General features: G+C 42.8%; 1 protein-coding gene across 3 annotated transcripts in view; it reads left to right on the forward strand.

The window, feature by feature from the left end:
• Nucleotides 1-24,417, forward strand: part of Ubr2 (ubiquitin protein ligase E3 component n-recognin 2) — a 97,890-nt gene that overhangs the window by 60,107 nt on the left and 13,366 nt on the right. For all 3 annotated transcript variants that reach the window (XM_045155795.1, XM_045155794.1, XM_045155796.1), the window contains exons 27-40: nucleotides 1,466-1,575; nucleotides 1,702-1,782; nucleotides 2,396-2,574; nucleotides 4,002-4,201; nucleotides 7,286-7,379; nucleotides 8,214-8,375; nucleotides 11,662-11,765; nucleotides 15,410-15,488; nucleotides 16,460-16,608; nucleotides 17,944-17,999; nucleotides 20,746-20,842; nucleotides 21,070-21,137; nucleotides 22,279-22,414; nucleotides 23,695-23,785. In XM_045155795.1, coding sequence (XP_045011730.1) covers nucleotides 1,466-1,575; nucleotides 1,702-1,782; nucleotides 2,396-2,574; nucleotides 4,002-4,201; nucleotides 7,286-7,379; nucleotides 8,214-8,375; nucleotides 11,662-11,765; nucleotides 15,410-15,488; nucleotides 16,460-16,608; nucleotides 17,944-17,999; nucleotides 20,746-20,842; nucleotides 21,070-21,137; nucleotides 22,279-22,414; nucleotides 23,695-23,785 — 1,606 coding nt within the window. The remainder of the gene's footprint in view (nucleotides 1-1,465; nucleotides 1,576-1,701; nucleotides 1,783-2,395; nucleotides 2,575-4,001; nucleotides 4,202-7,285; nucleotides 7,380-8,213; nucleotides 8,376-11,661; nucleotides 11,766-15,409; nucleotides 15,489-16,459; nucleotides 16,609-17,943; nucleotides 18,000-20,745; nucleotides 20,843-21,069; nucleotides 21,138-22,278; nucleotides 22,415-23,694; nucleotides 23,786-24,417) is intronic.

Genomic DNA, 24,417 nt, shown 5'->3' on the forward strand with positions numbered 1-24,417 from the left:
CTGTCACTTCTTTCCAGCACTATATGGTGCGTTCAGTGTCATCTCAAGGTCACTGCCATCTGAAAAGAGAAGGTTCTCTAACCAAAAGTGAGAGTAGCATTAATATATGGGTATGAACATTAAGAGAAGTGCTTACTGGGCAGTTTGATGAGCATGTTATATACTTTTAGCGAGACAGCAGCAGACGTTACACCCTAGGTTCATGACTGGCCCTGTTGTAGGTTTTCAGTGTCAGGGATGTATCCCTCCCATAGAGCAGGCCTCCAGTCAAATTTGATGGCAGTTGTTTCCTCCATAACAGACGTGCCACTGTTGCACCAGTTGACTCATTTGGCCTGGCTGGCCAAATATAAGGCTTGCAGTGTCCACTGTTGAGTATCTTCACTGGTCTACATGGAGGAGGTTTTCAGCTCAGCTCCAGCAGTTTCTCAGTGACCTTGCAACCAGAAATTTTTTTGTTGTTTATTTGTTTTGGTTTTTGGTTTTTCAAGGTAGGATTTCACTCTAGCTCAGGCTGACCTGAAATTCACTATGTAGTGTCCGGGTGGCCTCGAACTCACAGTGATCCTCCTACCTCTGCCTCCCGAGTGCTGGAATTAAAGGCATGCACCGCCATGCCTTTTAAAAACAGTATGTTATCAGGGTTTCACCTTTAAATTATTGTTGAGCTTCTATAGTTTAAAATATCAAAAGATGAGGGTCTAGGTTGCTGACTCGATTAGTGAAGTACTTTTCAGGCATGGTGAAACAAGCCCATCATCCCACCACTGAGGAGGCAGATGACTGGAAGGCTTCCTAGCCAGCTTATCTAGCTGAACTGGTGAGCTCCCGATTCAGTGAGCAATGTTGCTCAAAAAAATTACGTGCGAGAGCACTTGGGAGGCTGAGGTAGGAGGAAGGATCATCTTGATTTCCAGGCTAGCCTATTTTGCAGAGTGTAATCCAGATCAACCTTGGCTAGAGTAAGACTTAAAAGAAAAAAAAAAATTCAGGGCTGGAGAGATGGCTTAGCGGGTAAGGCATTTGCCTGAAAAGCCAAAGGACCTTGGTTCAATTCCCCAATGATGCACAAAATGGTGCATGCCTTTGGACCTCACTTGCAGTGGCTGGAGGCCCTGGTGTGCCCATTCTGTCCCTCCCTCCCTCTCTCTCTGCCTCTTTCTCTCTGTGTACCAAATAAATAAAAATAAAACCAAAACATTTAATTATTTAAAAAATAAAGTCAAAAAATTCATATTTGAATAAGACAACATGATTGCAAAGTACAGCCGCATCACATCCTGAAGAAGGATCAGAAGTGTAAGAGCTGAATCAGATGACGGGCGTTAGTTGTTAAAAGTACAGCCGCATCACATCCTGAAGAAGGATCAGAAGTGTAAGAGCTGAATCAGATGACGGGCGTTAGTTGTTAAAAGCAGCATTATGAATTGTTAGCCATCGTTGTGCTTTTGTTTTTCTGCCCTAGAACCTGGGGAAGCGCCAAACAACTCTCCGAGCATACTAGCTATGCTGGAGACGCTACAGAATGCACCCTCCCTGGAGGTCCACAAAGATATGATTAGATGGATATTAAAGGTAACACTTCCTACACTGCTTTGCTTCCTGTGAGAAGTATTAAATAAAAGTGACTTGAATCACGTGCTCAATGTTTCATAACTTCAGATTAATTGAAAACACTCCCCCCCCCCTTTTTTTTTGTAGACTTTCAATACGATTAAGAAGTTAAGAGAGAGTTCGTCCACCAGTCCTGTGGTAGAGACAGAAGGAACCATAATGGAAGAGGTATGAGACAGACTATAATGGCTGAAATGTATCAAGTGCAGCCTGAAAAAATTAAATGTACCTGCAATAAGTTTGTAGTTGATATTATTCAAAATTTTGAGTTTTCAGTTGTGCTTTAACTGATATTTTTTAACCCTAAGCTTCTCTATTTATTTGTTTACTTACTAGAGAGAAGGGGGAGGTATGGATGCACCAGGGTCTCTTGTCACTGCAAATGAGCTAACTGTAGGCTCATGTGCCACTTCTATGTGTCTGGTTATATATTGGGGAATTGAACTCAGGCCAGTAGGCTTTTCAAGCAAGCATCTTAAACCACTGAGCCATCTCTCTAGCCCAATTTAGTTGATTTCTTTTTCTTTCTTTCTTTCTTTTTTTTTTTTTTTTTTTTTTTAAGGTAAGGTCTCACTCTAACCCAGGCTGACCTGGAATTCACTATGTAGTCTCAGGGTGGCCTCGAACTCTTAACGATCCTCCTACCTCTGCCTCCCAAGTGCTAGGATTAAAGGTGTGTACCACCACGCCCAGTTGATATTTATGATGAGAATATTTTTGCTTTAGGAGGAAACACTGCTTGTAACCTCTAATAACCTAATTGAGTGAAGCATAATTTCAGAGTACAAGAGATAAAGACAAAGCTGAAAGGAAGAGAAAGGCCGAGATTGCCAGGCTGCGCAGGGAAAAGATCATGGCCCAGATGTCTGAGATGCAGCGGCACTTCATTGACGAGAACAGAGAGCTCTTTCAGCAGACATTAGAACTGGATGCCTCAGCCTCCGCAGTTTTGGACAGTAGGTAAAGAAATTAATCTTTCCACCATTGGTTCTCAACAAAGGGTAGTGTGGCTGCTTTTTGGTTTTTCAAGGTAGAGCCTCCCTTTAGCTCAGACTGACCTGGAATTCACTATGTAGTCTCTGGGTGGCCTCAAACTTAACACCCAGCTTTTTTCTTTTTCTTTGAGGTACACTTTTTCTTTTTCTTTTCTTCTTATTTATTTATTTATTTATTTGTAATTTTAAGAGAGAGAATTCACACCAGGGCCTCAACCACTACAATTGAACTCCAAACACTTGCGCCACCTAGTGGGCATGTGTGACATTGTGTTTGCCTCACCTTTGTGTGTCTGGCTTACATGGGGTCTGGAGAGTCAAACATAGGTCCTGGGCTTCATAGGCAAGCACCTTAACTTCTAAGCTCTATCTAGCCCATTTTTTTTAAGTAAGATTATTATATTTAAGAAATAGTAGGACATAAAGAATTGCCTTCTTGTTGGTCGTGGTGGTGCATGCCTTTAATCCCAGCACTCAAGAGGCAGAGGTTTGAGGATCACTGTGAGATCAAGGCCTCCCTGAGACAACATAGTGAATCCCAGGTCAGCCTAGGCTAGAGTGAGACCCTACCTCGAAGAAGAAGAAAAAAATTGCTTTCCTTTTGTTTTCTTCAAGGTAGGGTCTCACTCCAGTGAAGGCTGACCTGGAACTCACTATGTTGCTCCAGGCTGGCGTCAAACTCATGATTATGGGCTGGAGAAGATGGCTTAGTGGTTAAGGTGTTTGCCTGCAAAGCCAAAGGACTCGGTTCAATTCCCCAGGACCCATGTAAGCCAGATGCACAAGGAGGCACATGCATCTGGAGTTCATATGCAGTGGCTGGAGGCCCTGGTGTGCCCATTCCCTTTCACTCTCTCTCTACCTCTTTCTCTCTTTCAAATAAATAAAGAAGATAAATTTAATAAAAAATGGATGGCATGAATAAGCTGTCTGGAAACTTAAAAAAAAAAAACAACAACTCATGACTATCTTCCTACCTCAGCCTCCTGAGATTAAAGGTCAGCCTAGGCTAGAGTGAGATCCTGCCCCCCAGAAACACAAACAAGCAAAAAAAAACCTACTAAAATAACTGAGCAGAGCCAACGAACAAATTTTCTGGCCTCTGGTTAGCAGATTTCATCTTATAAACTGCTGACTCAAGATGATTCATGTGTATAGCCGTGCTTTTCCCTAAAGACCTTTAACATTTATAAAAACATGAGTACTCTAGGGTGCACATCTGGGGTCTGTGTTTCATGAGCCTTGTTGTCTGGACTAGAGATGGTTTTAACACACATGAAAGATGCTGCCGATTCATGTCACCAACCACATGTTCAACATGGACCTACCTAGAGTTTTGTTTTCTGTTTCTGTGGGAACTTCTTAGGCTTATTCATAACTGTTTTATTGCAGCCCCATGGTTTCAGACACAGCACTTACAGCTTTGGGCCCAGCACAAACTCAGGTCCCTGAACAAAGACAATTTGTTACTTGCATCTTGTGTCAAGAGGAGCAAGAAGTGACTGAGGAAAGCAGAGCAATGGTGTTGGCAGCATTTATTCAAAGGTCAACTGTTCTTTCCAAAAACAGAACTAAATTCATTCAGGATCCAGGTGAGTGAGAGCCAGATAGATCCTCCTTCCTGTCAGTAATGGCTGCTAGCTAGGCAGTTTCTTGGAAATTTCACTGATCTAATTAGAATTCCATAGGCTTGATATTATCTTGAGCAAGTAACGTGCAAAAACTTCAGCTCTGAAACTCCAGAAAGTTAAGTATCATGCCTAAATCGCACAACTGACTTTATTAGCATAAGCTGTAGATTAATTCTTCAGTACCAGGCAGGAATTCCCTCCTGTGGAAAGCTCCTCAAATCGATCACAGCAGTTGTTTTCCCTGAGTCTCACACCTGATAGAAATAGCAGGAATGCACCAAAAGGGATTTCTTTGTGATGCAGCATTGACCAGGCTTGGTGATGGCAGCACATGCCTTTAATCCCAGCTGAGGTAGGAGGATCACTGAGTTTGAGGCCAGCCTGGGCCAGAGTAAACCCCTACCTCAAAAAAAGACAAAAGAGGGCTGGAGAGATGGCTTAGCGGTTAAGCGCTTGCCTGTGAAGCCTAAGGACCCCGGTTCGAGGCTCAATTCCCCAGGTCCCACGTTAGCCAGATGCACAAGGGGGCGCACGCGTCTGGAGTTCGTTTGCAGTTTGCAGTGGCCAGGAAGCCCTGGCGCGCCCATTCTCTCTCTCTCTCTCTCTCTCTCTCTCTCCCCCTCTGTCTTTCGCTCTGTGTCTGTCACTCTCAAATAAATAAATAAATAAATAATGGACAAAAAATATTTAAAAAAAAAAAAGACAAAAGAGGGGCTAAAGAGAAGCCTAAGGACCCAGGTTTGATTCTCCAGGCCCCATGTAAGCCACATCTACATAGTGACACTGGCATCTGGAGTTTTCAATGGCTGGAGGCCCTGGCATGCCCATAAAATATGCATAAAAAGAAAATAAAAAACATTGATAGACTTCAGTATTTACTGGGCCCTAAATCACTCTGAACATGTTTAAGGTAGCCTCTATGCCATGTGTGACTAATGCTTATAATCCCAGCATTGTGGAGGCTGAGACAGGAGGAAGTGCTGTGAAGTCAGGGCCAGTCTGGGCTACTTGGTGAGTTCTAGGCCAGCCTAGGCTACAGTGTGAGGCCATGCCTCAATCCCCCACTTCTCAAAAAGATAAATTATCCTTTATACCTTTAATTTATAGCATGGAGATATGCTGGAGGGAATTAGAATCTCTTAATGCCTTACACATAGGGTATTAGTCAGTATCTCCAAAGGTACCCAAACCTATAGATGTTCACATCTCTTATATAAGATGGCACAGGGGATGAAGAGATGGCTTTAGCAGTTAAGGCACTTGCCCACGAAGCCTAAAGACCCATCTCCAGATCCCACATAAGCCAGGTGTACAGAGGTGAGGCAAGCGCAAGATCTCATGTATCCACAAGGTGGTGCAAGCGTCTGGTGTTTGTATGCAGTGGCTCAGCCCCTCCCCCCCCAATAAAAAATTACTTTAAAAATGATGGCACAGTGTTTGGAAAATAGCTCCATGGCAGAGCACTTGCCTAGTGGGAGTGAGGCCCTGGGTTATATCCTCAGCACAGGGTGCAGTACTAAATGCCATAGTATCTGGCATGTAATCTTTGCCCACATTTTCCTTCATAATTCAAATCATCTCTAAGATTATTTTTTAAATATTTTTTTTAATTTTTATTAACATTTTCCATGATTATAAAATATATCCCATGGCAATTCCCTCCCTTCCCACCGCCACACTTTCCCATTTGAAATTCCATTCTCCATCATAATACCTCCCCATTACAATCATTGTAATTACATATATACAATATCAACCTATTAAGTATCCTCCTCCCTTCCTTTCTCTACCCTTTATGTCTCCTTTTTACCTTACTGGCCTCTGCTACTAAGTATTTTCATTCTCTTGCAGAAACCCAGTCATCTGTAGCTAGGATCCACATATGAGAGAACATGTGGCGCTTGGCTTTCTGGGCCTGGGTTACCTCACTTAGTATAATACTTTCCAGGTCCATCCATTTTTCTGCAAATTTCATAACTTCAATTTTCTTTACCGCTGAGTAGAACTCCATTGTATAAATGTGCCACATCTTCATTATCCACTCATCTGTTGAGGGACATCTAGGCTGGTTCCATTTCCCAGCTATTATAAATTGAGCAGCAATAAACATGGTTGAGCATGTACTTCTAAGGAAATGAGATGAGTCCTTCGGATATATGCCTAGGAGTGCTATAGCTGGGTCATGTGGTAAATCAATCTTTAGCTGTTTTAGGAACCTCCACACTGTTTTCCACAATGGCTGGACCAGATTGCATTCCCACCAGCAGTGTAGAATTAAATATTTTTATTTATTTATTTATTTATTGGTAAGGATTGAGAGCAAAAGAGAATGGATGTGCCTGGGTCACTTGTCTCTGCAAATGAACTCAAGATGCAAGCATCACTTTATAAATCTAGCTTTACGTGGGTACTAGGGAATCAAACCTAGGCCATCAGGCTTTTCAAGCAAGCGCCTTTAAATACTGAGCCATCTCCAGCCCCTCAAAGATTATTTATAACCCTAATTCAATGTTGAGTCTGAATACTAGTTGTTAGGCTACACTGTGTGGGAAATACCGACAAGGAAAGCTGTCTGTGTGTTTCTGTGCACACAGTGTTTCCCTTGGTATTTTGAACTCAAGGATACAGAGAGCCAAGTACTTATACAGAGTTTTGGTTTCAGTTAGTCAGTGATGTTTCATTTCTCAGAGTGATGAAATTCAGTCCTGCTTTCTAAATAGCCAGGGTCTGTCTGTCTTTTTTTTTTTTTAATCAGCAAACAGACAGAAAATAGGCACACCAGGACCTGTAGTTACTGCAGATGAACTCCAGATCCATGGTGCATGTGCCCCCTTGTGCATCTGGCTTACATAGGTACTGGGGAATTGAACCAGGGTCCTCTGGCTTCACAGCCAAGCGCCTTATCCATTAAGCCATCTCTTCAGCCTGAGTGTCTTTCTTTAATTACAGGAGTTTATAAGTCCTTATGGATATCAGCAATTTAATGTTCAAAGAAAATTAAATGTTTGCTTGTTTTTTGTTGTAATGTTTTTGTTTATAATGCAGAAAAATATGATCCATTATTCATGCACCCTGATCTGTCCTGCGGAACACACACTGGTAGCTGTGGGCATGTTATGCATGCCCACTGTTGGCAAAGGTAACTTATATTCTTGTATCAGTCAAGAGAAGCCTATCTGACTCAAACATGGAATTTTAAAGTAAATTTCATTCTGTAAGAAAAGAGCCAAAGGTGTTAACACATTTGATGTATTATTTGTCTAACAAACACAAGTAATGTGTTTTGTAATAAATGTAAGGGGTCATTAGAAACTCGAGAGTGAGTAAAACATATTTCTAATGTGACTTGGTGTCAGACTTTTTTATCCCTCCAAAGTGGGGAATGGATTGCTATTAGGTAATACATAAGCTGGAAAAAGAAAGGTTGTGTTCGCATGGGTTAAGCCATAGATAAGCAGTGCTCTCTATCTTCAGATGCAGTGTGAACACCTGTTGAGTCCAACAGTGTTAACATCTGCTTTGCGTGCCTTGCACGACGAGGACTGGACACGTGCTCTGCCTGGCTGCTTCTGTGCTGCTCTTACACTGTCCTAAGCCACTGTGGACTAACTGCCCAACGTGGCTGCAGACCTGAGGAAGTAGCCGACAGCAGCACCTAGGACTGTCTGTAACTCTCACTCTTAATAGTGCCCGATGGCCGTGGTGGCGCATGCCTTTAGTTTTGGGAAGCTGAGATAGGAGGATCATAGTGAGTTCAAGGCCAGCCTGAAATAACATAGTGAATTACAAGGGAGCCTGAGCTAGAGCAAGACCCTACCTTGAGGGAAAAAAAAAAAAAAAAAAAGTGCCAGTGTTTAAAACAATTCAGTTCATTTAAGAATTTTCAGTTTTGAATTTCTGTGAAAACAGCTGATTTAAAGTGTTACCTCTGCTCAGGCATGCTGATTCTGACCCTGTGTTCTCCCCTTTGAAGGTATTTCGATTCCGTTCAAGCTAAAGAACAGAGAAGGCAGCAGCGACTGCGCTTTCATACGAGCTATGATGTGGAGAGTGGGGAGTTCCTCTGCCCGCTGTGTGAATGTCTGAGCAATACTGTGATTCCTCTGCTGCTTCCGCCAAGAAGTATTTTTAACAGGTGCGTGTGGCTCAGAAGACCTTCTAACCACATCTCCTTGCTGTGAAGATGAATGTCCAGAGTATAACCCAGAGGTGCAGATGCGCAGATACTCTCCTAACTTTTTTTTTTTAATTTTTATTAGCATTTTCCATGATTATTAAAAAATATCCCATGTTAATTCCCCCCCACATACTTTCTCCTTTGAAATTCCATTCTCCATTATATTACCTCCCCATCACAATCATTGTACTTACATATATACAATATCAACCTATTAAGTACCTTCCTCCCTTCCTTTCTCTTCCCTTTATGTCTCCTTTTTAACTTAACTGGCTCTGTCTCCTAACTTTCTACTTAGTTATTTCTTCTAACAGATCTGTGAAACATGATTCTGGTTATCTTAGAAAGGGATAGGCCAAAATTTAACCATTTCTTATTGACTCATAAGTACTGTTGAAGATGGGAAAGTCCAATTTATTCCAAGAAACCAAGTATTCTATTTATTTGTAGAGAGTGTACTTTAAGTATCATCCTCATACATTGTAGTTTTTATTTTATTTTAATTTTGAGGTAGGGTTTCACTCTACCCCGCGCTGACCTGAAATTTACTGTAGTCTCAGGGTGACCTTGAACTCACACCAATCCAACTACCTCTGCTCCCAAATGCTGGAATTAAAGGCGTGTGCCACGACGCCTGGCTTCCCTTATTATTTTTTCAAATTTTTTTGTTTATTTTTATTTATTTGAGAGCAACAAGCAGAGAGAAAATGAGCACGCATTTTTGCTTCGGTATTTTTTCTCAATTTTTATTAACATTTTCCATGATTATAGAAAAAATCCCATGGCAATACCCTCCCTCCCCCCACTCTCCCCTTTGAAATTCCATTTGCCATCATATCCCCATCTCAATCAATCTTTTATTTTGATGTCATACTCGTTTCCTTCTATTATGATGGTCTTGTGTAGGTAGTGTCAGGCACTGTGAGGTCATGGATATCCAGGCCATTTTATGTCTGGAGGAGCACATTGTAAGAAGTCCTACCCTTCCTTTGGCTCTTACATTCTTTCCGCCGCCTCTTCTGCATTAGACCCTGAGCCTTGGAAGGTGTGATCGAGATGTTACTCAGTATTCTTAGAAAATATTTTTTTATTCATTTATTTGCAAGCAGAAAGAGAGAAGACGATGGGCAAACAGAGAATGGGCACACCAGGGCCTCCTGCCACTGTAGACTTCAGGTGCTTGCGCCACTTTGTACATCTGGCTTTACATGGATACTGGAGAATCAAACTCAGGTCATACTTTTTAAAGATGCTTAGTCAGCTGGGCATGGTGGCACATGTCTTTAATCCCAGCACCTGGGAGGCAGAGGTAGGAGGATCACCATGAGACTATATTGTGAATTCTAGGTCAGCATGGACTAGAATGAAACTCTACCTCCACAAAAGAGATGCTTAGTAATAGAGGCATATAGAGCAATTCAAGCTGGCTTTATTGAATAGTATTAGCAGTTAATTATAGTGCTTTGTTTTGCAATTTACTGACCAATGATAGCTGTAGAGATCAGGACAAAAAAATGAAAATCTGAAGAAAAAAAAAAATCTTTTAGTGTATTTGAAATTGAAAAGTGCTGGCCGTGATGGCACATGCCTTTTATCCCAGCACTCAGGAGGCAGAGGTAGGAGGATCACCATGAGTTCGAGGCCACCCTGAGACTACATAGTAAATTCCAGGTCAGCCTGAGCTAGAGTGAGACCCTACCTTAGGAAAAAAAAAAAATATATATATATATATATATATATATATATATATATATATATATATATATTATTGTGCATTTGAACCAAGAAATGTGTCATTATTAGATTAAGGATTAACTGCGAATCAGGAGAAATGACCATTGTCAGATTTGACCTGTGTTAAGTTCTTGGTTCCCTTGCCCCTAAGTCAGGTGTGCCATATTCGTGCCTGATGAAAGTTCTCAGAACCCAGTGTCTGAGCTGTACACAGCTGAATTTTCTTTCTTTATGAACATAGTCATACTACATAGCTCTAATTCTCATCTGTAAAGTGGGGACAGTAACACATAGATGATTAAACCTAATACTGTAAGAGCTTGTCACATAATGAGCACTTAAAAAAAATACTAGTGCCAATGTGATTGTGTGTATGTACACATACACTTCAGGACTTCCTGCCACTGTAACATGAACTCCAGCTGCATATGCCACTTTATGCAACTGGCTTTTACATGGATGCTTGGAAATTGAACCCAGACCTGCAGCATTTGAAAGAAATTGCCTTTATCCACCGAGCCATCTCTCCATCCCCATGATTGTAATATTTAAAAAATTCTAAGCCAGGCATGGTGACACACACCTTTAATCCCAGCACTGGGGCAGCATAGTTTAGAGGATCACTATGAGTTCAAGGCTACCCTGAGAGACTACATAATGAATACCAGGTCAGCCTGGGCTGGAGCAAGATCCTACCTTGAAAAAAAGAAATTCTAGCAGATTCTAATACTAAAAACAGATGAAACTTTCAGTCTCACTATTTATACTATATACTTTTATTTCCATTGACCAATATAGTTTTATTTTGTTTTTTAATTACTTGTTTTGTTTTGTTTTTTCAAGGTAGTGTCTCGCTCTAGCCCAGGCTGACCTGGAATACTATGTAGTGTCAGGGTGGCCTCAAACTCACAGCGATCCTCCTACCTCTACTGCCTCCCTAGTGTTGAGATTAAAGGCATGTGCTACCACGCCCGGCTTAAAAAATATTTTTTACTGGCTGGAAAGATGGCTCAACAGTTAAGGCGTTTGGCTGCAAAGCCAAAGGATCCTGGTTTGATTCTCCAGGACTCACATAAGCCAGATGCACAAGGGGGCGCAGGTATCTGGAGTTTGTTTGCAGTGGCGGGAGTTCCTGGCTCACCCATTCTCTCCCTCTCCAATAAATAAATAAATAAAATATTTTTTTATTTTTATTTATTTGAGAGAATGGTCATGTCAGGACCTCCAGCCACTGCAAACAAACTCCAGTCACATGCGCATCTGGCTTAATTGGGTCCTGGGGAATGGAACCTGGCTCCTTTGGCTTTGCAGGCAAGCACCTTAACCGCTAAACCATCTTTCCAGCCCTAGCCAACATAGTTTTCATGCAACACATTTTTCCCAGTCATTTTTTCTCCCCAAATATTTGAAGTGTCTCTGAAATCTTACCCAAGATGATTTGAGAAATCTATTGTATTGTAAGCTAAGCAACAACAATAAAGTATTAAATTCTGTCTTTAATCTTTTCTAGGAGGTTAATTTTTTCAGACCAACCAAGTCTGGCTCAGTGGATTAGAACAATATCTCAGCAAATAAAAGCGTTGCTGGTTCTAAGGAAAGAAGAAAGTTCTTCCAGTAAGTTCTGGTTACCTGTTTTCTTTTTCCTCTAAAGCCTGAGGTGATTAGAAAATGCATTTATAGGTCTGGAGGGATGGCTTAGCAGTTAAGGCATTTGCCTGCAAAGCCAAAGGACCCAGGTTCAATTCCCCAGGCCCTACATTAGCCAGATACACAAGGGGGGCAGACACGTCTGGAGTTTGTTTGCAGTGGCTAGAGGCCCTGGCATGCCCATTCTCTTTCTCTCTCTCCTTATTGGTCAAATAAATAAAAATTTTTTAAAAAAACTTTAAATAAGAAAATGCATTTATAGAAGAAATTTAGTAGTAAAAATGAAACTTTTCATTTAAAAAGCTGTGTGTGGGGCTGGAGAGATGACTCAGTGGTAAAGACACTTGCAACGGCTAGTGACCCAGATTTGATTCCTCAGTACCGATATAAAACCAGATAGATGAAGAGGCACATGCATCTGTAGTTTGTTTGCAGTAGCTGAAGGCTTTGGCGTGCCCATATTCTCATTTCTCTGTGCTTATAAATAAATAGCTCTTTAAAAAAAAAATAAATTTTAAAGTCTGTGTGTGGGTCAGGCATGGTGGTATCCCAGCACTTGGGAGGCATAGGTAGCAAGATCACTCTTGAGTTCAAGGCCATCCTGAGACTACATAGTGAATTCCAGGTCAGCCTGGGCTAGAGTGAGACTCTACCTCAAATAAAAAGTAAATAAGGGCTGGAGAGATGGCTTAGCAGTTAAGGCATTTGCCTGCAAAGCCAAAGGACCCTGGTTCGATTTCCCAGGATCCATGTAAGCCAGATGCACATGATGGCATATGCGCCTGGAGTTCATTTGCAGTGGCTGGAGGCCCTGGCACGTCCATTCTCTCCCTCCCTCTCCACCCCCTCAAATAAATAAATAAAATGTATGTTTAAAAAAAGGCCGGGCATGGTGGCACATGTCTTTAATCTCAGCATTTGGGAGGCAGAGGTAAGAGGATCACCCTGAGTTCAAGGCCACCCTGAGGCTACATAGTGAATTCCAGGTCAGCCTGGGCTAGAGTAGACCATGGCTTGAAACAACCCAAAAAAAAAAAAAGGACTTTGGTGGTTCTCCTTACACCTCAAAGGGTTGCTTAAGAAACTTTAAAAAACAAATAAAAAAAGTTACGTGTGGTAGCTCACACCCGTAATCGCAAAACTTGGAAGGCACAGGCAGGGAGTTGTTAAGTTCTAGGCCATCCAGGGCTGTGTAGTGAGACTCTTAAGATAGAGAAAAATTTAATTTAAGCTAATCATGGTAGTTCACACCTATGTCATCAGTGCTGGGGAGACTGAGAGAAAAGGCTTGTGAGTTACAAGACCAGCCTGAGCTACGTGGCAAGACCTAGTCTAAAAAAAAGAAAGAATGAACTAAAGTAACCTGGTTCTTTCAAATGTCTTTGTCTTCATAAACTTCCCTTCTCACTGAGTCACTCTTCACTTCGGGAAGCGCTGGAGCCTGTGTGAAGTTCACAGTGCTCACTTCTGGGGTGGGGCAAGCGTGCAAGAGCCGTGGTGGTTCCTGGAGGGCAGATTCACTTGACTGCGGGAAACACCAAAGCTCCCCAAGTTTCTTGGACCCTGCACTGCACTTAGGGCCTTGAGAGAAAGCAGTAAGAACAGGATTGTGTCATTGGATTACACATAAACAAAATATCCTCTTGACTTCACCGGTTATGCAGTGAGGAAAGTGAAGAACGTGCTTCATTAGTCAGAGCAGTATGAATAGTGTGCTAATTTTTATTAATAGAAACTTTATAAAAAATATTTTATCATTTATTTCCAAAGAGGGAGAGAATGGGTGCACCAGGGAGGGAATCTAGCCTCTGCAAACGAACTCCAGATGCACACGCTACTTTGTGCATCTAGCTGAATACTGGTACTGCAGAATCAGCCCCAGGTCATTAGGATTTGCAGCCAAGCGCATTAACTGCTGGGCCATCTCTCTAGCCCTATTAATGGGAACTTTTTTTCTTTTTGATTTTTTACAGTGGGGTCTCGCTCACTGTCATCTCTGGGTGGCCTTGAACTCGGGTCAATCCTCCTATCTCTGCCATCCAAGTGCTGGGATTAAAGGCATGCGCCACCATGCCAGGCATTGAGAAATTTTTCAGGTTGAGTGTTTTGTTTTTGTTTTTTTGTATGGTATATGTAAGTGTGTGTTCAGATGTGTGTGCCCCTATATACATCTGCAGAAGCCACAGGACAACTTTGGGTATCCTACTACCACTCATTTTTTTTGTTTATTTGTTTAATTTTTAATATATTTTATTTATTTGAGAGAAAGAGAAAGAGACTGGGCATGCCAGGGCCTCCAGCCACTGCAAACAAATTTCAGATGCATGTTCCCCCTTGTTCATCTGCCTACCACGGGTCCTGGAGAGTAGAAAAGGGATCCTTTGGCTTTGCAGGCAAATGCCTTAACCACTAAGCCATCTCTCCAGCCCCTCACTCATTGTTTTTTATTATTTATTTGCAAGCGGAGACAGACAGTAGGTACATCAGGGCCTCTTACCACTGCAAACTCCGGATGCATGTTCCATTATGTGTATGTGGCTTTACCTGAGTACTGGGGAATCGAACCCAGGTTATTGAGGTTAGCAAGTAAGCACTGTAACTACACTGAGCCATCCCCCTGACCCTCATTTTGTTTCATTTTATTTATTTATTTTTAGTGGCAGTGTCTCACTTCAGCCCAAGCTGATGTGAAATTCACTATGTAGTCTCAGGATGGCCTTGAACTCACAGAGCTCCTCTTACCTTGGCCTGAGTGCTGGGATCAAAGCTGTGTGCTCCCATGCCTGGCTTCTATCACTCATCTTTGAGATGAAGTCTCACTGAACCTGGGGCTGCCATTTTTAGTCAGATTGGCTGACCAATAAGCCCCAGCAATTCACTGGTCTCCACTTTCTTTTTCATATTATATTTATTTGTTTATTTGTGAGTAAAGAGAAAGTGAGAGACAGTATGGGTGTACTGGGCCTCTTGTGACTGCAAATAAGTCCGGATGGGTGCACCACTTTGTATATGTAGCTTTACATGGGTACTGGGGATCAAACCCAGGCTAACAGGATTTCTAAGTAAGTGGTGTAACCACAGAGTGGTCCATCTAGCCTAGCCATGGTCTCCATTTTTCATAGATAGGACGGAGATAAAGGCAAGTGTGACTTTGCCCAGCTGCTTACATGGGTAAAAACTCAGATGGTCTCAGGCCTTCATGCTTATACTGCAAACACACAGGCCATCTCTCAGCCCTTTTTTTTTTTTTAATGTTTTTAGTTAGTATGTTTTAAAGTGGGAGGGGTGTTTTTTTATTGACAACTTCCATACTTGTAAACAATGTCCCATGTTAATTCCCTCCCTCCCCCCACTTTTCCCTTTGAATGGGGTGGAGCTTTTAAGGTATGGTCACACTCTGGCCCAGGCTGAACTGGAACTCATTCTGTAGCCTCAGGCTGTCCTCAGACTCCCCCATAGTCCTCCTACCTCTACTTCCCAAGTGCTGGGACTAAAGGCCTGTGCTGCCATGCCTAGCTCAATTTTATTTTTGTTTTCTTTTTTTGCCTACATGAATGAAATATATAAAATACTATAATCTGTCAAATTATGATAGCATCCTGTTTTCATAGATGCTGCCACTTCAAAGAATTCAGAAAATAGGAATGAATTGGAGCTTCCTGAAGGATTCAAGCCTAATTTTCATCCTAAGTGAGTATCTGACATTAACCCTTTGAACCTGTCCCATTTGAAATGAAGTTCATAAAAGTTAGTTCGGAACTGCCCCCAGGAGCTGTGCTCCAGGTGCTGGTGGCGAGTCTGAAGCTCGGGCTCTCCTGGATGCTGTAGCATGGTATTGGGGGGTGGGGGGGAGCCAGGGCACGCTTCCCTCTGCAGCCTCCATTGCTAGCTGTGTGACTAGCAGCTCCCGCCTGTATCTGACTCTTAATGTGGACATTCAGCTTCCACAAGTCCTGGGCTTCCTTCTAACTTCCACCTTGCTAGTCTGGACTCTCCTCTGAGCCCTTAGTAACCAGAATCAAAACAAGATTATTTTCAGCCTTGTTCTGCCCAGTAGCCAGTTAGTTCCACAATGTGGCTCAGATTTCCAAGCTAGACTAGATGAAGTTCTCAGCACCACTTCTTACTTACTAGCTGTGTGACTTTGAGCACATTCCTTAACCTTCCTGTACCATATACTTCCTCTTCTGTATAGTGAGGGTCAGTCACATGTTTTCTGGGGAGGAAGAGGCAGGCATCTGGAGTCAGTATCTGTTGTGTGCTCTGTCCACAACTAGAAAGCAGTGGTCCCCTGCACCTCTCACTCCACACCCGCAGTCCAGTCATCCTGTCATTTAGTTTGTCTCTTCCAGTTTTTACTTTCATTCATTTCTTCTGGCAAAAGGTGTACAATGCTAATGACCTCAGGACAAGGACACCCCGATTCAGACTGTAGACATACTTAATACCTTTATTTCAGCCCGTGTCTCCTCTGCTCACTCAAAGATCATAATTCCTTGGTCAGGCACAGTTGGCTATCTCTTATGACCCCTTAGGAAACAACTATCGCTGGCTGTATGTTAAGTGATGTGATTTTAGTATGGGAACGTGCTGCTGCAAAACTGAACCTGTTACTGATGGGCAGATTTTTTGAACTAGTTTTCTGTACATGCTTGGTGCAGGAATCCCTATTCAGACAGCATAAAAGAAATGCTAACAACATTTGGAACTGCTACCTATAAGGTGGGACTAAAAGTTCATCCCAATGAGGAGGATCCCCGTGTGCCCATTATGTGTTGGGGGAGCTGTGCATACACCATCCAGAGCATAGGTAAGAGAATCTTTGGGTCACGGCCATGTGTTCATTATAAATGTGCATGCAACATGGGTTCAAACAAATGTTCAAAGTGGACAACGATATACAGAAGTAATACGAGAACTTAAAATCAGGAGCAGGGTGTGGTGCTGCACGCCTTTAATCCCCAGCACTCTGGAGGCAGAGGTAGGAAGATCACCATGAGTTTGAAGCCACCTTGAGACTACATAGTGAATTTCAGGTCCCTGGGCTAGAGTAAAACTCTACCACAAGAAAATAAAAAAAAAAAAATTTAAAATCAGCCGGGCATTGTGGCACACGCCTTTAATCCCAGCACTCGGGAGGCAGAGGTAGGAGGATTGCCGTGAGTTTGAAGCCACCCTGAGACTCCGTAGTAAATTCCAGGTCAGCCTGGGCTAGAGCGAAACCCTACCTTGAAAAACAAAACAAAAAAATAAATAAATAAAATCAGGAAGCAAACTGGTACTGCAGACCACTTTTCCTAAGTAGTTAAAAGTACAAGAATGAAACTTGAATGGCAGTAGAACTGTTTATACACTAATTGCATCTGAGCATATGTGTAGGTGGTAGTTAAAGCTCCGGTTACTTGAGGGAGTCTGGTTGTTTTCTTTTCATCAAAAATTCTTATGAAGAGTTGGGCATGGTGGCACACGCCTTTAATCCCACCACTCGGGAGGCAGAGGTAGGAGGATCGCCATGAGTTCAAGGCCACCCTGAGACTACATAGTGAATTCCACGTCAGCCTGAGCTAGAGTGAGACTCTACCTCAAAAAACCAAAAAAAAAAAATCTTAGGAAGGCTGGAGAGATGGCTCAGCACTTAAAACACTAGCCTGCACAGCCAAAGGACCTACATAAGCCAGTGGCACAAGGTGGCACATGCTTCTGGAATTCATTTGTAGAGGCTGAAGGCCCTGGCATGCCCATTCTATCTGCATCTTTCTTTCTCTCATAAATAAATTTTTTTTAAATTCTTATGAAATTCCTTCTGCAAAAGTAATTTTTAACTTATTTTAAGGTAATTATAATAGACATAACATACAATTTACTCTTAACCATTTTTTTAGGTTTTTTAATTTATTCATTCATGTATTTGAGAGAGAGAGGGAGGCAGATAGAGAGAAAGAGAGAATGGGTATGCCAAGGCTTTTAGCCACTGCAAAAGAACTCCAGACACATGTGCTCCCTAGTGCATCTGTTTTACATGGGTCCTAGAGAATCAAACCAGGGTCCTTAGGCTTTGCAAGCAAACGCCTTAACTGCTAAGCCATTTCACCAGCCCTTAACCATTTTTTTTTTTTTGACTGTCTTAACCATTTTTAATCTGCAGAAAGAATTTTGAGTGATGAAGATAAGCCATTGTTTGGTCCTTTGCCTTGCAGACTGGTAAGTTCTATTGATTCACTTACAAAAGATGAAATGGAAATACTTCTAGACTTCAAATAGTTTGTTTTGTGTTTTTGTTTGTTTTTTTCGAGGTAGGGTCTCACTCTAGCCCAGGATGACCTGGAACTCACTCTGTAGTCCCAGGCTGGCCTTGAACTCACAGCAGTCCCCCTACTTCTGCTTCCCGAGTACCGGGATTAAAGGCATATGCCACCATGCCCAGCTATTTTTAGTTTTTTGGGTAGGGTCTCACTCCAGCCCAGCTTCACTTGTTTTTTGTTTTTCTTTATGAGAAAGAGAAAATTGGCATGCCAGTCTCCAGCCACTGCAGTCAAACTCCAGATACAGGTGCCTCCTTGTGCACTTGCATCACTGTGCGACTGCCTTCCGTGGGACCTGGAGAGTCGAACATGGGTCTTTAGGCTTCATAGACAAGCACCTTAGCTGCTAAACCATCTCTCCAGCCCTTTACTTGTTGTTTTGAGATTGAAACTCACTCTAGCTCCAGGTGGGCCTTGAACTCATGATGATCTTTCTACCTTAGCTTTTTTCTTTTTAAAAGATGTCTGTCCAGATGTGGGGGTGCGTACTTTAATCCCAGCATTCAGGATGCAAAGGTAGGAGGATTGCCGTGAGTTTGAGGCCACCCTGACACTACATAGTGAATTCCAGGTCAGCCTCTACCAGAGTGAGCCCCTACCTAGAAAAAAAAAAAAAAAAAAAAAAAAAAAAATTCGGGAAGCAGCCAGGTGTGGTGTGTATGCCTTTAATCCCAGCACTTAGGATGAGACCAGCCTGGACTGCAGAGTCCAGGTCATCCCGGATTAATATGAGCTCTGCTTCACAAAAAAAGGTTTCTAAAAATGACTACAGGGGCTAGAGAGATGGCTTAGTGGTTAAGGCACTTGCCTGCCAAGCAAAAGGACTCATGTTCAACTCCCCAGGACCCATGTAAGCCAGATGCACAGGGGCACACACATCTGGAGTTTGTTTGCAGTGGCTGGGGGCCCTGACATGCCCATCCTCTTACCTGCCTCCCTCTCTCTACCTACCTATTTCCATATCTCTCTCTCAAAGAAATAAAAATAAAGTATTTTTTTTTAAATATGATACTTCTTTTTAGCCCAGAGTTCTTGGTTAAACAATTGAAAAGATGAGGGAAAAAAGCCAGAAAGAGTGATTTCTTAATATTTTTTTGCCTGTGTATGTAGCCGCTACAAACAAACTCCAGACACATGCGCCACTTTGTGTATCTGGCTTACATGGGTCCTGGGGCATTGAACCGTGGTCCTTTGGTTTTGCAGGCAAACGTCTTAATTGCTAGGCCACCCCTCCAGCCCCTCCAATATCCTTCTCTTACTGCTCATCTGCATACCTCTCTCCTTGAGACAGGGCCTCTCTCTCCACCTAGACCTGCTGTCACTTAACAGTGATCTTCTGGTCTCCACCCTCTGTAGATTGGGGTTATGGATTTGCTTGGCCTTGCTCAGCTTGTTATGTGGGTTCTGGGAAGTTGAACTTGGTGGCCTCATGCCCAAGAGGCCCTTCTCCTCAAGTGGCAAGCACTCTTAACCACTAAGGCATCTCCCCAGCCCCTCCTCCTTATTTTTTGAGACAAGGTCTCACTGAACCTGGATCTTACTGATTTTGCCAGAGAAGCCAGGCAGCAAGCTCCAGGGATCCTCCCCAGCACCATGCCCAGCTTTTTTATGGGTACTGGGGATCCAATTTTAGGTCCTCACGTTTACACACAAGCACTATCAATTGAGTCATCTTCTCAGCCCCTTGTAAAGTTTTAATATCCAAGCCATGGTGGCCTCATTAAAGTTAGTTGGGTTTTTGTTTTGTTTGTTTGCTTGCTTGCTTGCTTGCTTGCTTGTTTTTTGAGGTAGGGCCTCACACGAGCCCAGGCTGGCCTGAAATTCACTATATAATCTCAGGGGCCTTGGATTTACAGCATTCCTCCTACTTCCACCTCCACAGTGCTGGGATTAAAGGCATGCACTACCACGCCAGGCTTCTAGGTTTTATGCCCCGGCCAGCGGGGAGTTGAACAAGGACTCGAGGAGACGCTAACCTGGGTGGAAAAAGGCAAACAGACCCAAGAAGGAAACCATGCTAGATGTTTGTTAAGGCCTCGAGAGTTTTTTTTTCCACGTAGGTTTATATAGGGTTGTAGGGGGAAGGGGACGTGGTCAGGGCAAGGAGTTTTAGGGGGAAGGGGACGTAGTTAGGGCAAAGATCACAGAGTTACTGGTCAAACCGCAATGCCTTTGTTTCATCAGCTACCGGCAGGATGGGGGAGTGTTTAGCCAGGTATACGATCCCATTGTTTCTGGTAGTTGAATATTAGGTGAGGAAGTAGAAACTTAACTTGCTATATGGCAGTCTTTGTTTCTGGTAGTTGAGTATTAGGTGAGGAAGTAGAAACTTAACTTGCTATATGGCAGTTTCTGTTAACATGGCCGAGGTTTGGTTCATAGCTCCCAACAGTTTTGTTTGTTTGTTTGTTTGTTTGTTTGTTTGTTTGTTTGTTTCGAGGTAGGGTCTCACGTGAGCCCAGACTGGCCTGGAATTCCTTCTGTAGTCTATTAGACATTTGCCACTAAGGATGCCGTCATTCCAGTTCCAAACCATCTTGCGGGGCTTCGTGGTGCATGCACCTGTGTCTCACCCAGGGCTCCTGAAGAAGAGGGCCGCCTCGTGTGCTGGCTCTCCGATGACTGTGTTGGTGTCTTTATTTCAGGATGACTGTCTTAGGTCACTAACCAGATTTGCAGCAGCACATTGGACCGTGGCCTCGCTCCCAGTGGTGCAGGGACACTTTTGTAAACTTTTTGCAGGTGAGTATTCCTACGTTACGGTCTATGCGGTGATTTCCCATCATGGGAAATTCTGTTTGTAGCAATAGAAGTTAACTGTGAATTCAGTGCTTGCTGTGCTGTTTGTGTTCTAGATCTAGATGGTAAAGTCATGCCTTAGCAAAACGATGAGCAAAAACTCAGTTATGTGCGTCAGTAACGTAGGTTGGCATGTGAAACGTGCTAATATATTTCCCTTTCATCTGTAGCATTGGTGCCTAACGACAGCTATGAAGACCTCCCGTGCATATTAGATATCGACATGTTTCATTTACTGGTGGGTGTTTCACGGTTTCTCCTACGCTCTCTTCTTTGTGCTCCTTACCTCTGCCTTGGGTTTGGTGAGTGCTAGAGTGAGTGGCATATGAGAGGAGCCATAGCATGATATTGTTCTCACCACTGTGTCCTGAGGAGACTGAAAGGAAGCTACTGTGAGGCTTGATCTGGAAGTGCAGGCTGCCTTCCTCTCACTTGTCTTTGTAGCTGAGCTCAGTAACTGAACCTCCAGTGTAAGTGTGGCTGCAGTCATATGGATGTATCACGAACCAGGTGCAGTGGCACGCACTGTTAATCCCAGCACTCGGGAGCCAGAGGTAGGAAGATCTCTTGAGTTTGAGGCCACCCTGAGACTACAGAGTGAATTCCAGGTCAGCCTGGGCTAGAGTAAGACCCTACCCAAAAAAACCAAAAAATGGAATAAAACATATATGACGTACTTTAACATATTCACTTCTCCATTGCCCTACATTGTCCCTTTCTCCCCCATCCTCTTCCTCTTCCCTTCTACTTTCATATCTTGAATTTTTAAAATAATTTTTATTTACCTATGAGAGAAGGGAGGAAAGAACACCAGGATTGCAAATGAGCTCCAGATGTGTGCACTGATTTGTGTATCTGAAGGTACACGGGTACCAGGGAATCCAACCTCGGCCAGTATGCTTTGTAAGCAAGTGCCTTTAACCACCCAGACATCTTCCCAGCCCCCTTAGAATATTTTAAAACCTAGATGATGATAGGAGAGGAAAACATACTGTGTATTTGTCTGACACTAGCTTATTTCGCTTTCCTTGATAATCTCTAGTTCCATCCATTTTCTACAGATGACTTAATTTCATTCTTTTTAATTGCTAAATAATAGTTAATGTATACCATACTTTCTTTCTCCATCCATTTATTTATTTACTTTGTTTTGTTTCTGGTTTTTCGAGGCAGGGTCTCACTCTACCCAGACTGACCTAGAACTCACTCTGGAGACCCAGGCTGGCCTCAAGCTCACGGTGGTCCTCCTCCCTCTACCTCCCAAGTGCTTCTTACAGGGCAGCGCTGAGCTCAGCAGGGACGAGGAGGTGGCCTTGCGCTCGGCCGGGAGAGGAGGAGCGCCCGCCCCGTCTCACGCTCTCCCTGTGTTTGGTGTCTAGGTGGGCTTGGTGCTCGCTCTCCCTGCCCTGCAGTGTCAAGATTTTTCAGGGATCAGCCTTAGCACTGGAGACCTCCACATTTTCCACCTGGTTACTATGGCACACATCGTACAAATCTTATTTACCTCACGTCCAGGTAACTTACACTTCTCCCCTTTTGTCAGCTTCTTGAAGGAAAAAAATTGAATTTTCTCAGTTTAAAATAACTATTAAAGGATAAGATGCTTGGGTGAGGATAATGAATACATTATAATAAGGCTACTTGCTTTTTCAGCTTATCTTTATATAGAACTTTATTGATTTGTGAGAGAGAGAAAGAATGGGCACACCAGGTTCTGTAGCCACTGCAAATGAACTCCAGATGCAGGCTACATGGGTCCTGGGGAATCAAACCTGGGTCCTCTGGCTTTGCAAGCAAGTGCCTTAACCACTAAGCCATCCCTCCAGCCCATAAAATGTTTTAAATTAAATGTATTTCTCCTGTTAAAAAATCCCCTAGTGATGTGAATGTTTTTCATTAATATTTAAATAGTAGTTTATCTCATTGAATTTTATGTTTTAGGATGTCTATTTTATCTTACACATTTGTTAATACCTTAATGAGTTCATTTTAAACTTTTTTTTTTTGCATTCAAGCATCCCATTTTCTAACATTCAAGATAGTATGTTTATCAGAATAAGAGAGAGGGAGGGGATATGATGGAAAGTGGAGTTGAGAAGGGGAAAGTCGGGGAGGGGAGAGAATTAGTATGGTGTATTGTCTGTAAGTGTAGAAGTTGTCAATAAAAAAATAAGGACTGGAGAGATGGCTTAGTGGTTAAGTGCTTGCCTATGAAGCCTAAGGACACAGGTTCGAGGTTCAATTCCCCAGGACCCACATAAGCCAGATGCACAAGATGGCACATGCATCTGGAGTTCATTTGCAGTGGCTGAAGGCCCTGGTGGGCCAATTCTTTCTCTCTTTCTGCCTCTGTCTCTGTCTCTGCCACTCTCAAATAAATAAAATAAAATAAAACGCTTTAAAAAAAAAATAGGCTGGTCATGGTAGCACACATCTTTAATCCCAGCACTCAGGAGGCAGAGGTGGGAGGATTGCCATGAGTTCAAGGCCACCCTGAGACTATATAGTTAATTCCATGACAGCCTGAGCTAGTGAGACCCTACCTCAGGGGTGGGAGGGGGGTTCGTACATTTAGCAGATTCACCCACAGTGTGATAGCTGGCCCCGGGGTTGCACAGAGATCATCCTGTGCTCACACTTGAAAAGGTTAAGTCATGTATACTTAACAGGCATGGTGCATCGTCTCTGCAAGTGTGTAGATATGTTTTCCTGAGCTCTGTGGATGTAGTTTTGTTCTGCCCTAATGTCAGCAATACATAAGGAAAAAAGAGTACTCTTGTTTCCTTGTTTTTCAGAAGAGAATGGCATGGATCAAGGAAATCCCACTAGTGAAGAAGAGTCAGCAGTTCTCTCCTTGTACAGAATGCTTCAGCAGTATACTGGAAGGTGAGATCTGTGTCTGCCATGGATGGGCACGCCCCATGTGTTAGTAGGGGTCAGCATGAGAAAGGAATTGACTTGTTAAAAGAGATTCCTGTGAGTTAACATGTCTTTAAAAAGAAGATACATTGGAGAATGGAATTTCAAAGGGGAAAGTGTGTGTGGGGGGGGTATTACTATGGGATATTTTTTTATAATCATGGAAAATGTTAATAAAAATTAAAAAATAAATAAATAAAAAGAAGATACATGGGCTGAAGAGATGGCTTAGCGGTTAAGGTGTTTGCCTGCAAAGCCAAAGGACCCAGGTTCAATTTCCCAGGACCTGCACAAGGTTGACAAATGCATCTGCAGTTGGTTTGCAATGGCTGGAGGCCCTGGCCACCCAGTGTCTCCCTGTCTCCCTTCCTCCCTCCCTCCCTCCCTCTCTCGCTCTCATAAATAAATAAATAAATAACAAATAAAATACTTTTTAAGAAAAGGAGATACAGGACTGGCGAACTTGGCACTTGCTTGCAAAGGCTAAGGACCCATGTTTGACTTGCTGGATATCGTGTAAACTGGACACACTAGGTGATGCAAGTGCACAGGGTTGCACGTGTGCTCAATATAGCGCATGCTCCTGGAGTTCAATTGCA

The sequence above is a fragment of the Jaculus jaculus genome, chromosome 8 (assembly GCF_020740685.1).
Source record: "Jaculus jaculus isolate mJacJac1 chromosome 8, mJacJac1.mat.Y.cur, whole genome shotgun sequence".
NCBI classification, from domain to species: Eukaryota; Metazoa; Chordata; class Mammalia; order Rodentia; family Dipodidae; genus Jaculus; species Jaculus jaculus.